This window comes from Trichosurus vulpecula, chromosome 5, assembly GCF_011100635.1.
Source record: "Trichosurus vulpecula isolate mTriVul1 chromosome 5, mTriVul1.pri, whole genome shotgun sequence".
NCBI lineage: Eukaryota > Metazoa > Chordata > Mammalia > Diprotodontia > Phalangeridae > Trichosurus > Trichosurus vulpecula.
In genome coordinates, this window is record NC_050577.1 from 215,383,087 (window position 1) to 215,400,743 (window position 17,657).

The window sequence follows — 17,657 nt, forward strand, 5'->3', positions numbered from 1 at the left end:
TTGTGACCACAGAATCATAGCTCAAGAGCTGGAAGGGACCTCACTCGAACCTCACAACAACCTTGAGAGGTAGCGTCTACAGGTACCACAGCTATTTTAGAGGGGAGGAGTCTGACAGTCACAAGATCGAAGGGCTTACCCATAAGCACATGCTTAAATATCAGAGGCAGGATTCAAATCCAGGGCTTTCTGACTTAAAGATCTACCACACCAGGATGCCTCTCCTAAAGCCAGACCACTTAAGATAAAGAAGCCACTGGCTACTTTTCTGACAACTGCAATATTCCTTCTCTTGTGCTGCCCTGAGATATGTATGTCTCAATAACTTTGAAGAGACTTGGGCTGCCAGGGAAAACTACTCCCTGACTTACTCCCTGATAGTCAGCATCATTCCATCTTACTCCAAATTCTTAGCAACATCTAGGAAACTTAACAGCCTTAGCCAGAATGGGGTTATACGTAGCTTCTGTACCAGTTGCTCTATTTTTCCCCATGAAGAAGTTCCCTGTGAGTTCTGGGATGGCCCTTTGGCTCCAGCCAACGTGGAGGATGCGTGTGCAGTCAATCCATGATCTCTGTAAATGAAGTGGAGCTATAGCCTCTCAGGCTGTGGTGTTTTCCCTACACTAGAGGCAATGTGCTTGGCACATGGCTTATCTATGCCTATCTTTTTTAACTTAAACCTGTAGTATCAGGAGACAATCCAAAGGACTTAGTTCATGCCCTGTCTTCCAAGAGACATAAGCTAATTAAGGGTCTGGAGGTTTTCCTTTCAAAAAAAAATAACCAAAAGAAATGAGTCAGTCACATAGGGAAGCAAGAGATAACTGACAATGTACATGGTCCCATTGATATCAGTGGGATTTTAAGAGGACACAAGGAAGATCCCCACCATGTTGGGTTGGCCACCATGGTGGCTTTAGAGCAGGACAGAGCATGGCAAGAGTCACACAAAATGGGCAGACATTGATGCATTGTGATTTCCTCCTTTGGAGAAAGGATGGATGGGAATACCATAGAGGAAGCATGGAATGGTGAAAAGAGTACTAGATTTGGGATTCAGAGGACCTTGGTTCAAATCCCATCTCTGCCACTTAAAACCTGCATGACCTTGGATAAATCACTTACCGTCTCTTTGTCTCAGTCTCCTCCTCTGTAAAATGAAGAGGCTGGATTTCATGGCCTCCGAGTTCCCTTCCAGCCCTCAGTCTATGCTCCTCTGATCCCATGTCAAAAAGATCACAGATCTAATGGAGCTTGCTTTGATGAATGCCAATGTCTAGAGAATCTCAGAATCTCTAAGTTGGAAGGGACCTCAGTGGCTTATAAAATGATTGGTATCTGAACAAAAATTCCCTCTACTACAGTTTTCTTCTTTGTAAAATTGGTAGGGTGGGGGAAACTAGAGGACCCCTGAGCTCTCTCCCAGCTCTAGACCTACATTCCTCTGATCCATCTGTAATTTAATAGATGGCCTTCAGGAATTACTGTGGCCAAAAAAATTCATCCCCTTGTGGCCAACCTAGTAATGAGCTTAGCTAGGCTTATCCAAAGACAACATATATATACATATATTTTTTAACCAGGGCTGTACTCAAAGAGAGTCCATCTTGGGTATCTGCTAGAGTGGTGCTTCTTTAATAAAGCCTTCTAGAGCCAAGGGTAGTACAGTGGGAAAAGCACTGACTCCAGAGTCAGAGGAAATGAGTTCAAATCCCATTTCTGATACTATGACCTTTACCAAATCACTTAATGTCTCTGGGCCTCAGTTTCTTCATCTGTAAAATGATCAGGTTGGACAGGATGGCCTCTGAGGCTCCTCTAGAGCTGTGATTCTATATTTTCAGAGGCAGCTGGGTGATGTATTAGACTTGGCATCAGAAAGAACCTAGGTTCAAATTCTGCTTCTGGCAAATATTAACTATGCAACTGTGGGCAAATCATTTCTCTGAACTTCAATTTCCTCCCCCTGTAAAATGAATGGTCACCAAGGCCCCCTTTAAGCTCTAAATCTATGATTCTATCATTTCCACACCACAATGAGGCTCCTTCAGAGAAAGGCAACACAAAGAGAAGGCAGGAAAAATCTCCTCAGGCCCACATTTCATATGATCAGCACCTGTGCTGGGTAGCCCATTAGGAGAGCAAGAATGAGAGGAAGCAACTCCCTTATCTAGCTTGAGGGGAAAGACATGGTCCTCAGTTTCCCAGTCAGGTTAAGAAATTTCATTCATAGGAAAATAGGGGCGGGCCTGCAAGTTTTGACTTTTGAGGTTCAGTGCGCCTTCCTGGATGTAGCCAACACTCCTGCCACACTGGAAAGACAAGATGAATGAGAGGTCTTTTGGTCCTCATGTTCTGTGACTGAACTGAGCATCTGTGACTTTCCACTCTTTGACAGCTTTTACCTCGTCTGAGTCTCTGCTCAAGAGGCTGTGGAGTTTGCGAGTAAGAAAATGAGGCAGCATCTTTGTAAGGATGACCTTTTCTTTCTGCCTTATAGGCTATTTTATCTAATCTGTGGGTTGTTGTTTTAAAGTCGCTGTCATTCAAGAGACAGGATTTTTGCTTTTCATTTTTCTTTTAACTTGAATTCTAAAACTGAGCCTTTAAATGGACTGTGGAATCCTTTGCTAGATTTGGCCAGTGACCTGAAATGTACAAGAATTAGGACAATGGGAAGATGGAGGGAAAGGATATGTTTTTTTTCTGGGTAAAATCAAGGCAGAAAGCTTCTACCCTAATGGCATCCTGCTTAAAAGTTCCATTCATTCATATTTCCTTAATAATAACCTTACAGGCAACATGGCCTATAGGCTAGAGAAATCTACTATCTGCCCTGCAGCTGAATTTTCTTTAACATCTTATCTCCTCCAATTAAAATGTGAGTTCCTGGAGGGCAGGAACTGTCTTCCTTTTTCTATTTATCCATCAATAAGATTTATTGTCTACTATGTGCCAGGTACTGTGCTAAGCCCTGGGAATACAAAGAAAGGTAAAAAACAGTCCCTGCTCTCAAAGAGCTCACAATCTAATGGGAGAGACAACTACGTACAAATAGGCTGTACGTATTCTGGATAAACTGGAAATAACCAACAGAGGCAAGGCCCAGAAATAAGAGGGATCAGAAAAGGCTTCCTCCCAGAAGGCGAAATGTTAGCTGGAACTTGAACAAAGCCAGGAGGGAACGAAGCATACGCCAACAGTGCTCAGCCCATGGTGTGTGCTCAGTAAGTGCTCTGTGATTCATTTTCATTCATTCATAGAAAGTGGCCTTGGAATCAACAAGACCTGGGTTCTAGTCCTGCTTCTGAGTTGTGTGACCGTAGACAAGTCACCTAAGCCTCAGTCCCCACTGCAAGGCTCTGTAATGCTTAAGTTTCAGAGCACGTGCAGGTCTGCATTGGTAAAGACAACGTCCTCACCCGGGAGTTCCCTATATCAATGAAATCCCAAGTCCAGGCCCTCTCCCTAATAATAGCTAACATTTATATATTACTTTAAGATGTGCAAAGCTTCATGGAAAAGGTCAAGTGTAAAGTACAAGTACCATTAAAATGTCAGCTTTTAACTCTTCAAAAGTCTTTAGAGTATCTACTGAGCTCAAACAGCTGGAGTGGTGACTTGGTTCCACAAAGCTGGATTCCATCTCTTTGCCCTCGCCAGCGGCACCTTGAAGAAGATGCCGGGGACTGTGGGAATGGACATGGCCACCAGCCATGCCCTAAACATTGACAGATGGGAGAGACTGGGCCTTGTTCCTCCTCCCATCCCCCTACTGCCTCACAATGTGCCTGGTACCTTGTGGTTGCCAGCGAAGGTTTGCTGACCGAAGGGACAGCAGAGGTTGACCATTTATTCAGCATCTTCTCTCTGTCAGGTACTGTGCTAGGTATCGAGGGGACAAAAACAAAGGGGAATTTGGGCCTCCCTTCAAACAACTTATTTCTAAGGAGGAAACAATATGTGTGTGTGTGTATGTGTGTGTGTTAATATACACACATCTCCATATATGTACCTTATATCTAGCTTGTTTTTAAATATATTCATATATATGTATGTACATATACATACATATATATGTCACATTTACACACACACACACACACACAAACGCATGAATAGCTATAAGGTAACCTGGGCAGGTAGACAGCACCAGAAGCTAGGACAAAAGTCCCGTGGAGAAGATGGCACTTGAACCATCTTGAAGAAAACCAGGAGTTTCAAGAGACAGAATTTGAAACATTCCAGCCACAGAATACAGCTTACGCAAAGGCCCAGAGATGGGAGATGCAATGACTTCATTTCTGATAGAACATATGAAAATAAGGTAATGATATCAACTCCAGAGTCCTAAATCTAAGAGTTTCTTACTTTTCCCCTCTACATACACACATACACACACACACACACACACACACACTCCCTCATCCTCCCTCCAATTGAGAGGCAGTGTATGTAGCATATGGGTACAGTAACACTTCAACTACCTAAAGAATAAAAATAAAATAAATTTACAATTGGGGAAACTTCCACTAAAGGAAACCAATCTGTAAACCTTAGAACACTATAGAAATGCAAACTGTTGTTTTTATCACTATCTAAATTTACTCTTGGTAATCTGAGAGCCTGACAGTTAAATATAGACTTAAGTTCTCTTTTTAAAATTTTGTATTTGTTAATTTATGTGACATTCATTTTTTTTTATTTTGAGTTCCAAATTCTCTCCCTTTCTCTAGCCCTTCCCCTACCCATTAAGAAGGCAATCAATATGATGCCAATTATACATGCAAAGTCACACAAAACATAAATATGGACTTTTGAAAATCTTTAGACAAGGATTCCTATCCAAGTTCTCTCCCTGACTAAGTAACCTCATTTGTCTGAGTCTCAGTCTCTTTATCTGTAAAAGCAACAGTCTAGAATATATGATCTCTAAACCTCACCATCTTACTTGAAAATAACAATAAACTAGCTTCTAAAAAATGCTTTTAAATTCCAAGTTCCATTCAGGCTGACCATCCAACTAGTTATTTGATGTTATTGAAGCATTACTGCTTTGAAATGAGCCTAAATCATCACTTGTGCTCCGAATTGATGTCCTGGAGCCATGATTTACAAAATGGGACCCTACTGAGGGACCTGGAACACTGAATACCATTTCAGAAAGGTTATCAAAACTGCATCTGAAAGATTGCCAGGGGTTGGCTGTTTGGTTGTGTATCACTGGAAGGTTATTGTTGTTTTCATAGGGTTGTACCCACACCAATGAGATCCATTAAAGCAAAAGTATAGATTTGGATGTGGGATAGACATGAGCTCTGTGGCAGGCCTTCCCCAATACCTTTGGGTCCGATAGCCTCAGAAAGTTGACCTTGGACAGTAAGTGGTTAGGCATATTTCAAACACAGTAAAATATTAATATTGCTTGTTTACCTAGTGGGATAGACACTCCAAGTTAGAAAACAGTCTGCGTTTTACCTCCTGTTTTATTGGGAAGGGAAGGGAACAGAATGGAACAGGGAAGGAGAAGGAAGTGGGGAGGAGAACAAAAAGGAGAAGGAAGGTAAAGAAGCATTTATTAAGCACCTACTATATGCCAGGTACTATGTTAAGTGCTTTACCAACATTATCTCATAATGAAATCACTAACTGCCTTTTATCCCCCTATTTGGAGTCAGGAAGACCTGGGTTCAACTCTTCCCATCATGCTTTACTAACTGTAAGAGTCTGGGCAAGCCTCTTCACTTCTCTGAGACTCAGGCAACTCTCTCCTACTACAGTGTTTCAGCTTACAATTTCTCAAGTGCTAGGGACAAAAAACAGACATGAAACAGTTCCTGTACCCAGTACCTAATACATAGTAGGTGCTTAATCAATGCTAGCTGATTGAATTAACTAACTCAAAAAGCTTATTGGGGAGATAAAGTGTACATGTGTAGATATAAATGAAATATATACAAAAGAAATATAAGATCATTGGAGGATGGGAAAACACTAGCAGCTAGGAGGCTTAAGAAGGCTTTTTGCAGAAGGAGGCTCACAAGTTAAGTTTTAAAGAGACAGAGCATGCCAGGCATAGGGGACTGCCTATGCAAGGCACAGAGATGGGAGATAGGGCATCAGGTCTAAGGAATGGTGGGAAAGCCAATTTGGCTGGACTGTAGAATATGAGGAGGAGTTTGTAATTGGCTTGGAAAAATAGTATGGGGCTGAGTTGTAAGTAAGAGCTTTAAATGCCAAACCAAGGAAAGAATAGAGAGCCACAGAAGTTTACTCAGCAAGGGAGTAACACATTTAGGGAAAATCACTTTGACGGCTCTGTGGAAAACAGTCTGGAAAGGACAGATCAATTAGGAAGCTATCATAATAGTCTAAACCAGACATGCATCCCACAACACTCCCAAGGGTGGCCTGAACCAGATTAAGATGTAATTGGGAACTATTGTATGAAAATACAGTAAAATATAGGTAATATTACATTTTAAAATGAAATCAATACATGGCCTGCAGAGATCCTTACGTATGACTTTGTGGCCCCATTTCTGTTTAAGTTTGACACCACTGGTCCAAAGAAGAGGTGATGAGAGCCTGGACCAAAGTGGTGGCCTTGAGAATAGAGAGAAAGGGAATGCAAGAGATGTTGTGGAGAAAGAATTAAGAGGAGTTTGCAACTGGTCAAATGTATGAGATGAAGGAGAGAGAAATGATAGACAAATTGCAATCAGCACTGGTGGAAGAAGTTGCTCATGCTGATGCAAATTATTGACACATCTGTAGTCTCACATGCTTATGTCAATGCTACATTTTACATGGATCGATTCTAGCCCCAGCCCTGCCATTAATAGTATGATTTTGGGCAGGTCATTTATACATTCTGGTTTCCTTTCTCTTCCTTTCCATTTTCAGCTTCCTCATTAATGAAGTGAGGTGGGATTAATGGTTGGTTCCCCCCACCCCATAGCCCTTTCCACTTCCAGAGTGCTATGATTCTATACAGGAGGTACAATTTATATGAATTAGATTAGGACTTTGTAGAGAAAGATGATGCACTGCATCAAAGATATTTCAAAAGAATACTTTTTTCCATTTAAAATGAGACTTCCAGTGATGCATAGTCATTTCATCTCAAACAGCTGATGAGAATTAGAATTAACCACTGCCAGAGGCTTTGTAGATCCAAGAGGCAACTCACTGGAGGATGGAAAAAACCAGGGGAAAACCTCTCCCAACTAAGGAAAGAGCATGAAGTTTAGAAGGAAATAATTGAGAATGGAAGGTCAGTACTACTCAGAAGCTCATTTCGAAGGGCCTTTTGGTAATTTCACAGGAAACTGATCTATTTTGCCAGTTTCAGAAATGAGAACCTGTTGCTCAGCAAGCCATTCAAACTGCAGACTGCAAAAGGTGAGGGGTAAATGGGGCCACCCAGCAATGACTGAATGCTAGTAGCTATTCTGGAAACAGATGTGATGGCTCTGGCCCTTGTTTTTAATGTCACTTTGCTCTCTGTAGTTTTTACTTAGATGCAGGCTCTGACATTGCTATTTTTTTGCCAGCTCTCTGGATGTTGTGATTGTGTTATTCCTCTCATCATGCCTCTTGTTGCTGTCTGCTCAGGAATGCTGTGGATTATTATGATGCTTAGCAAATTTTTAGTTGCTCGGCAACTATGAAGCCTGTTCTCATCCATGTTCTAGGATTTCGAGAGGTCTTTTTTTTTAGATGACAAAATTGGTAAAGATGCAAGAGAAAAGCCAGATCATTTTTTTTCAGCCATCTCCTTGCAGTGTGGGTTTGAGTTGGGTTGAATTGGGGATAAAGGGGCATTGTTAGTTTGATTTGGTGAGATGGAAATCAAAGGCCAACTGTGATGGGAAGCCTAGGCAGTGTGGTACACTAAATAGCATACTAAATTTGGAGTCTGGAAGACTGGAGTTATGATTGTCTCTCTCACACTCACCAAACTCTGTGATCCTGAGTAAATCACTTCACCTCTCTGGGCCTCTGTTTCCTTATCTATGAAATGACAGGGTATAAATTTAATGACCTCTAAGGTTCTTTCTGGCTTCAAATTCATGATCTTATGCTCAATATGGAAGAGAATGAGAATTCTTCCCATTCCCAACTACCCCTCCCCAACCTCTGTGTCACACACACATAGACACTGCTTGAGCCATTGAGTGGGCTTTGAAGCACTAGAGACCACTTTGTTTTTCCTCAGGTTGCTCTAATGGGAGATTTATGCTATAAATATATGTTTCCAAAATGGTACAATAACTAATGGGAAAATTTTCCCTTTTTTTGTCTTGTGATCAGGCATTGAACACAGATCAATAGAAAGTTTTGATTTTATGAAAGTTTCCTGAAAACTTTAATGAGGGGGGTAAAAAAACAATGTTAAATTAGATATAGAGGGAGAGGGGCATGGAAGGATCTCAGTTGCCTGGGTAGGGGAGGTAAATTTCTGCATCTTGAATAGGAAGAGACAGTAGCATCCTGAAAGAATAAACCTTTCCCTTTGCAGTGAATTTCTTGTACAACCTTTTCTTCCTGGTTTTTGTCAGTGCTACACAGAAATACACATGATTTTTTAAAATTTATTTTGTATCCTACTATTCACTGAAGCTTTTAATCATCTGTTAGAGTTTTTTTGCTGATTCTCTGAGGTTTTCTAATTACTTGCAAATAGGGCTACATCTCCTCTTTGCTGGTGTTTGTGACTTAAATTTCTCTCTTGGTATTTCTATAACGATGTTAAATAACAGCAGATTGCAAGAGGCATCCTTGTTTTGCCTGTTTCTATTGAGAAAGCTTCTACTGTTTCTCCATTGCTACTGACAGTTCTTGGCTTTTTTATATGCTTCGTATAATATTTTAAAGAAACAACCTACTTCTTTTGGCAAATGTGAAAAACAACAGTTTTCTTTTCCAAAAGCTGATGTTAATTTTGTTACCCTCTGATAGGATCATGATTTTTCTTCCTTAGCTTGAAACGTAACCAATCAGTCAAAAATCAATTTTATTAGCAAAGAAAATGACTTTGAAATACATGACTCAAACTCAAAAAACTGTAAAACATTTACAAGTTGGGTTTTTTAAAATGTTATTCTTTACCATTCTGTTGATTTTCCTTGCACACTCTGAGTCCACTTGGGCAGTTGTCGATGTTGAAATATTTTCAAGATAAGATATAGTTTTCTGTTTATATCAGCAGTCGTCTGTCTGTGAAATATGGACCAACCAGAATGCAGGATTTCCATTCTCAGCGATCCATCAGGTTCATAATGTAAGACAATGAACGGTTATGTTCTCTTTATCAATTTGCACCGTGTGATGTCTTGCCAAGTGTTGTGAGCAGTTATCAACAGGTGCTATGTCCTGAAAGTGCCAGATGGTTTGTAATGTCCCTTGATACCTGAGATTCTTTGTCTGTGCCTTCATTTATCATGCCTTGTGATTCGTCGGTGTGGGAAAAACATGTCCAGAGTCAGAGTATACTCAGCTTTTAAAGTCTTCAGTCACAACACCTCCCACCCCCACCCCACCCCATGTCAGTCTTGATCTCTATTCCGATGTCTATGTTGGCTCGTTTTTGCAGGGAAGGTAGAAAAACTACACTAATATGTCCATTTGTCCCCTCATCTTGTACTATTTATTTCCTTCTCCATGAGGTCCTTCTCCCTACCACCCTTGTGTCTGATATGCCCTAGTGCAGAGGTCTATGTTCCTTGCTTATAGCCAGCCTGATCATAGTATGATTTGCATGACAACCTGTATGAATTTCATGCAGTTTGTTCAAGAGCAGAAAAATATGCCACAGAGGTGCCAATTCCTAGCTAAACAGTAATTCTCAACCTTTCTCATTTGACAGTGCCTTTGACTGATGTGAAATTTCTACTCATTTTGCTTCAAAATACTTAACATTAGAACTTTTTCAACTCACCTTCTCATAATATAAGAGTTCCTTTCTATTTGGAAAAAAATCAAATATTTTCATTTTCATTTTTAATTAAAAAAATATTTTTAAATCCTTCTAATTTTTTCTGCAGAAGACTTTTTATTGAAGAATTTAGCCTCCCCTATAGCCCTGCTCTAGTCAATGCCTTCTCTTTGGCAATGGAATGGAAGGACTAGTGGATCCCAAAGAGCAAGTTGATTATTGTCCAGAGACCAGCCTGGCCAAATTCAGAAGGGTCATCACCAGGAGTTTGGATATCCACAGTAGGAAGAGCATTGGCTCTAGAGAGAGTCAGAAGACCCAGGTTCAAATACAGCCTCTGCTCATACTACCCATTTGACTTTGGGCAGGTTACTTTCTGAGCCTGTTTCCTCATCAGTAAAAAATGAGGCAAACCAAATGGTCTCCAAGTTTCTTTTTAACTCTAAATCTATGATCCTATGAGTTTTTTTCTGGCCATGGCAACTCATAAAATTTACTAAGGCATGAAAGGCCAATGATAAGTGTCAAGGAAAGGAGTATCTGAACCAATGAAATTATTGGTCCTTGAAGTATGGAATGAATAGATTTGCCATCTGGAAGGAGTTTGGACCCTCAAGCTACCTCAGTATCCTGGTTGAGAATCACTAATCTGCATTTAATTAGCAAAGGAGGCCCTCTCTCAGTGTGCTGTATTGAAAAGACACTGAGTTTTTTCAGTGCATGGTTTTTTCAGATGTGAAGGGTATTGGCTTGTGGGATCTGTAATGTTCTTGTAGCTAGAATATGACCATTGCCTGGTATTGCTGTGTACAACCAAGAGAATGCCATCTGTACAGTTACTTCAGGAGTCCCTCCAAAACTTAAATGAACTATGGAAAATGTTTAAGTGTTCGAAAGTTACCCTCTCCTTTTAATAGCCTTACAAGTCTGGCTCATACTAGGGATTCTGCTACATTCCATTCCAAAAATATATTAAACATCTGAAGATACAAAGACAAAAAAAAGAAAAGAAATAATTCGTGCCCTCAAGAAGCTTACCTTCTACTCTGAAGTTGGGGGAGAGTATATACACAGATATAAACAAAGTAACTACAAAATAATGCAGATAGGGAAAACACCAGCTGAGGAGGGTAGTGTAGCACAGAGCTCTGGTCTTGGAATCAGGAGGACTTGACACCCAGACATCTACTAGCTGTGTGACACAGGGCAGGTCACTTAACTTCTCTGGGCCTCCATTTCCCCATTTATAAAATGAGAGAGTTGGACTGAATAAACTCTAAAGTCCCATCCAGCTCTAAATCTGCAGCCCCCAAACTGCTCAATGATGTTTTAGCCATGAGAGCCTACATTTGGGGGCATTTGTGGGATACATTTTCTTATAGTTACACTGCATATATGAGAATACATCTAAGTAAATATGCAGCTCCAGGCAGAGCATTCTTTGAAGCCCTAAGGGATGCCAAAAATAAATACCATCATGTATGTCTCATGTACATGTATGTAGCTTGATCGACAACCCTGATTTATTAGAAATGTTGAGAGCAAAATCCTCAAAACTGCAGTTCCAGTGAAAATGCTCTACTAGGATTAGGCTCTTTTATCTATTGAGCCCGGAACAAATGGGTTAATTGGCAGTGGGCCAGGTGAGAGACAAGGAGTAGGTGGGCAAAACCAATCAGGGAAGAAAGATTGAAAAACTTCTACAGAAACAAAAATCAATTAAATCCTAATCAAAGAAGGGTGTTGATAAGGCTTTGGAGACACCCTGCTTTTCTTTTTCATTAAGAAAAGTTAATACACAATTATGGTTTTTAATTACTTGCAGCCATCATAACTTCTTTAACTCTGAGAATGTGAAGCTTAGAATATACAAAATGTTCCCCCAATTCAGTTTCCCTTTGCATTTAGAACAAAATTTTAAAATAATAATAATTTGGCTCTTTTTGAGAGAGAGAAAGCTAAGTAAGATTTTTCATCCCATAATTTATTTTGGATTCTGCAACACGGGGTAATTAAACTACCTTTCATAGGTATGGATATGGAGGCATAATTGGGCAGGAGAAATGTTACTCTATTTGAAGTTCAAATCCTGGCTTTTTACTTCCCTGGGCCTCAGTTTCCCCATCTATAGAATGAGAGGCTTGGATTATAGGAGGCCATCTGCCTGTGATTCCTTTCTACAAAGAACTAAACTGCATTTCTGTCTCCTTGAGTACATGAAATTCCAGTCCCTGTGGGCTTGGCAGCCCAAGCACAGTCCTACTGGGCTTTTACAGTTACCCACAGCAGGTACAAAGAAAGCTGAGGACTGGGTTATATAATGCAAGGCTAGTCACAGATTTCACATCCTTTTATCTCTGACAGTTGGTACAATAAGAAGAACCCTGTGAATACTTGTTGAGCTGCATGACTTACACTAAATCTTCCTATCATTTTAGGATGTCACCATTTTTCATTCCATTTAGGGCCTTGTTAAGGCCAAGTTCTCCCTCCTTTATTGATTTCCTTCAATATGACCTTGGAAAAATCGCTCCAGGGCTCTGTATAAAAACAAGGAGAAAGAGAAACCATTGTCAGCCATTGCCCAGTAGATAGAGGGCTGACCTCAGAGACAGGAAGAAGGGTTTCAGATCCCAGCTCTGACCCATATTGGCTGTGTGACCCTGCGCGAGTCACTTTATCTCTCAATTCAGACAATACTTTGCATGGAGGTGCTGACCTGCATTGCTAGAAGGAATTACCTTACTGGGAATGCCTACATCAAATGAGATACATTTGTAAAGCACTTAGCATAGTGCCTAGCCCATAGTAGGCATGTAATAAATGCTTATTCCCTCCGCTTCCCCCTCCATATCCAAAGATGTAAGTCTGAATTTTTAAAATGGCACACAGTGGTGTCAAACTCAAAAGAAACAAAGCTGCATATTGACTTAGAAAACTACAAATTCTCATCATCTATGCTGTAATGTGAGGCAGCTAGGTATCTCAGTGGATAGAAGAACACCGGGCCTAGAGTCAGGAAGACTTGAATTCAAATTTAACCTGACACGCACTAGCTTTGTGCCCTTGGGCAAGTCACTTAACTTTTGTTTGCCTTAATTCACTCAAGAAGGAAATGGCAAAAACTACTCCAGTATCTTTGCCAAGAAAACCTCAGAAGGGGTCACAAAGAGTCAGACTAAACAACATGCTGCACTGTACTTTTATTTATTTTGTTAAATATTTCCCAGTTACATTTTAATCTAGCCACACTCTGGAGTTTTGCAGTTGTCTTATGGCTTTGTGAGCTTGACACCTCAGCACTATAAGACATCCCCTATTTTCCTACATCACTGTTGACCTATTAGGACAGATTGAAACAGATAGGTTTGTCTAACTAGTAAAAGCCCTTTTAAATCCATGGAGTCTCATGAAAACTATTTTAATTACCATTAATCAACAAATGTTTGATAAATACCACTATGAACCAGCCACGGTACAAAGATATTCAAAAACAAAAAAGCAACAGACAAACCCCACCCTCCAGAAGCTTATATTCCACCATTATGTGTAATTAGCAAAGGAGACCTTCTAACATTGTAGAGGTCTGTAGACTATTCAGTCCTTTATAAAGAGTGTAGTGGTAAATACAGGCCAGATGCTAACTAGGTTAACTCTTGTAATTTTAAATAAATATTGTCATGGCTGCCCCAGCTATATCTCCATTAAAGGTGATCGTGACCTATAAACATACTAATATAAGTTTAAACTGTGCTAAGATTTTTGGAACACCCTGTTTTTAACATTGAGACTTTCTGGACTTAATTTTGGTTTTGCTTTTCATTAATATTTTTCCCAAAGGGAGAGCTTACCAAAATATGTAATGAACAACTTGGTTTCTTTTTTGGTTTTCAAAACTTCAAAGAATGCTGATTTTCCATCGGGTGTATCGCTGTAATTCGCGGCACACCTGCTGTTGGTCAGGGCTTCACAAATTTCAGATTTCCACACCAGCGTCTCGTCATCCAGTCCCAAGAGTCACTTCTGGGCTGGGTTTGCTCTCTTGGTTCCTTCCTTCTTGAAGACAACCTCCATGCTTTTGGAGACCGTGGACAAAACTGTGACCTGGCACTTCTGGGACAGACCACTCTCCCTCTTTCCTCCTGGTACTAAGACCATAGAGTGGTAATAGTTCTCTCAGACCTAAGGGCAAAATACATAAAACCAGTGCTTCAGTTGGATCCAATAGTTGGAACCACAAAATCTGTAGCAAATTAACAGAGTAAAAGAGAGAGAAAGAGAATCTGCAGCAGAAAGAAAAAGACTTCTGGGTGTTCTTAGAGGTAGGGTCATTAAAAAAAAAAGAGATGGTGAATTTCTAGGAACAAAACAAATTTCTCTTCTACGAATTCTATCTTAAGCAACCCCATTTTCTTTTCCTTTTTACTCAGTTGAATACGTTCTTCTGAAAATAGCGCTGTCTGACAAAATTTAAGTTTCTATTTCCAGAAATGCAGATTCAGACCCTGTGGGGGAATTTTTAAACCTCTGGGTTGGAGCACAGTTTCAGGAACACAAAGAAAAGTGTTCTCTCTCCTCCTTCTCCCTCTCCTCTCTTTTTCTCACTCATCCTTCCATTCATCTTCTCTCCCTTGCCACCACAGATAAAAGGCCAGTCCTTTCTCCTCTTGGTATGGTAGAAAGCATGCATTTTGAGGCAAAAGACCTGGGTTCCAATCCCAGCTCTGCCACTTACTAACCTCACGACTTTGGATAAGTTCCTTCACCTCGGAGATGCCAATCTCCTCATCTGTCTGATGAAATGGTTGAATTAGGTAACTTCTAAGGTCCCTCCAGGTTCTCCTCCTTAGGATCTTCTGATCTCCATTTTTATCATAAAGGTCATAGGTGGGAGTCCTCCCTGATTTAAGCCCATAATTGAGAGTTGGGTTTTTCTGTGAGTTCTAGAGCAGCTGTAGGTGAGCCTGCCCAAAAAAGGTGTCTTGCACACAGGCACCAGTGGTTTGGTTTCTCCAAATACCCATTCACTAGACTGAGGTGGTTTCCATGAGGAAGTGCCCTAGAAGGTGGTGCTTGCTAGTCCCTACGTTGCTTCTACTCCTTATGTTCATGACGTGCGTCCTCATTTGGAACCATGTTTGGCTGCAATTCTGTTTTGTGTGGGGTGATTCCCTCTGATTCTAGCTCCCCTGAAAGTGCCTGGGCTAACTAAAAAACTAGCGCCAAGGGTTTGCATCTTCTCTGCATGCTTAATATACTAATGTGCCCAAATCCCCTGTAACTCCCTCTGCATTCTCCCGCCGACACCCTCACCCCACCCTTGGGCCCTGCTGTGTCTGACTGGGTTTGCACAAAGGAAAGAGGATTCTCCCCAGCTCTCCTCTGCCACTAATAAAGCTGAAATCTGAAGTGGGTGCTTGGTTTGAGAAAAATGCATCAGCCGAGTCTGGGGCTGCTCTTTGGCCATGTAACCGAATTCCCTGGATCTCCCTTTTGTATCATTCGACAGAGTGGTGTGCAAACTTCTGTTGTTATGTGACAGTGTTGTATTATCTTTGTAGTATTGTACTCTACTTGTGGGCCATGCTGGGGCTGTAGGGAGGGTTTGGGAGAGGGGTGGCGATTGGCCATCTTGGGAATCCGGGGTTTTCAAATCATTCAGGCCACGTTCTAAGTACCAAGAGCTCTCACTACTCAAAGGCCACCATTCATCTGTCCAACAAGATTTTGGTCAAGGCAGTCGCTTCCAATCAACTGGAATAAAGATTAGGTAGAAGGTTTTTCATGTGATAATGATCTATGAAGACAAGAGGAGAGGGAAAGATTCTAAAGGGAAGATGTCAGAGGGATATAGAACATCAGATCACTGTGGTCTTTCATTAATGTCTATTCCAAACAAAAAAAGCCTCACATCGAAAAGGAAAGGAACAGGGCAGCTAGATGGTGCAGTGGATAGAGCACCAGCCCTGGAGACAGAAGGACCTGAATTCAAATCTGTCCTCTGACATTTACTAGCTGTGTGACCTTGGGCAAGTCACTTAACCACAATGGATGGATGGAAGGAAGAAAGGAAAGAAGGAAGGAAAGGAGGGGAGGGGAGGGATGGAGGAAGGAAAAGAAAGGAATCTTAAAGAATCAGAACCAATCAGGAATGAGTCAGAAAACATAATCGTTAAATGAATAGCATTAAGAAGAAAGTCTTCAAGATGTTGGCAGATGGAAAGGAGGAAACCAGAGCAGAAATGAAAGGGGTGGGGGGGATGATTTAAATAGTAGAGAGATAACAGAAAGTGAGAGAGGAGAAGCAACAGGAGAAGATAGAAACTGGCAATCTGGTGGAGGGGAAAGCCTCCAGGAGGTAGCCAAGAGAACCACTGAACTAGGATTATTTTTAATGTGTGCAGAATTTTTCCAAATAAATAAAGCCCTGCAACCATAGGCCTGTTGGGAGATCCTGCCCATTTGGCAAAGTACATGACCCAGTCTTCACAGAATGACAGTCACCTTCTTTGAGGACTTCAGGATGAGCCAGGGTTTTCCAGGAACAGAGGCCGTGTCTTTGCCTGGCCCCTTTCCACAACTGGCAATGTCCTGGGGAAGAATTTAAGTAACTCAGCAATAGCCTACTCTGACTCCCACATCATGGTGACGGTGCCAGAGCACCTTTTAAGACAAACATAGATGGGGATCCTTCCACTCACTCATAAGGCATTTTGCCAGCCCCTGTGGCGGGAGGTACAAAGACAAATTAGACACTCTTCCTCAAGGAGGCTACACTGTTCCTACAGCAAAACAAAGCCTTGGAGAGAGAATCATTCGACCCCAAGCACAAACTTACAAACTGCCATAAAGGCTGTTTGTATTCTTTGCCAGGCCTTTGAACTGGGGGACCATTTTGATTCTCTCATTTGCCCCCACTCTGGCTATCCCTCATCAAAGCTTTATTTCATTTGGGAGCCCAGGAGTTTTAGGGTCTTGCTTGCTCACTGGCTTCCCAAGGGCTTTTGGCCTGCACCCCCTAGAGAGTTAGGATTTTTTTTTCTATTATTGGGAGGAGGAAATCAGATTCCAGAATCTAACCCACATCGTCTTATTTAGATTAAGAAGTGACCATTAGCTTACTCCAAAGACCTAGTCATGCCCATCTGAGCAGAATAAATAAATAAATAAATAAAAGCTGAAACAGGCAGCATCTCCACCAGGGAGGAATGTACAGTTATCAGCAGGAATGCTATTGCTGCCCACCCACAGAGACACACTCAAGAAGAAACACCCACATGGGCCTTTGAATTTGCAGATTATTTCACTGGTCAAGTACGGTAACAGGTAAATGCACAGAAGAAGATAGTGATGCAGTGATGGAATGCACGTGCGCTTGGGGGTGGCTGGAAGGGAGGGGGCGGGTAAGCATCGACACTCGAAATATCAAGAGAGAGCCATATGCTTGTAACTGCCAATTCCATTTCTCACATGCGGGTATATGCTTAAGCGGGCCAAACGTGACCTTTGACATTTTAAATGTTATTTGTGCTTTAAGGTCTTCTAAGGGGAAGCAATTATACCAATCAAGAGAGCAGCAAAAGGGTTATGACTTTAATGGAGTTGGATTCAGAGGTGGGATGTTAGCTGTCACCCTTTCACGTCACTCCCCTTTTAAAATTTGTTTAGTTACTTGACTTAAACAGCACCTTGCCTCCAGAGATGTCAAATGATT

The 17,657-nt window shown here is 41.2% G+C and overlaps 1 protein-coding gene across 8 annotated transcripts in view; it reads left to right on the plus strand.

Moving 5' to 3' along the window:
• LOC118850410 (ankyrin repeat and sterile alpha motif domain-containing protein 1B-like) overlaps positions 1–17,657 on the plus strand; it is a 121,803-nt gene that overhangs the window by 18,034 nt on the left and 86,112 nt on the right. For 5 of the 8 annotated variants that reach the window (XM_036759780.1, XM_036759781.1, XM_036759776.1 and 2 more), the window contains one exon: positions 9,215–9,289. The exons of 1 other annotated variant lie outside the window; for it this stretch is intronic. In XM_036759780.1, coding sequence (XP_036615675.1) covers positions 9,215–9,289 — 75 coding nt within the window. The remainder of the gene's footprint in view (positions 1–9,214; positions 9,290–17,657) is intronic. 2 more of the 8 variants (XM_036759774.1, XM_036759775.1) reach the window with 1 other exon arrangement.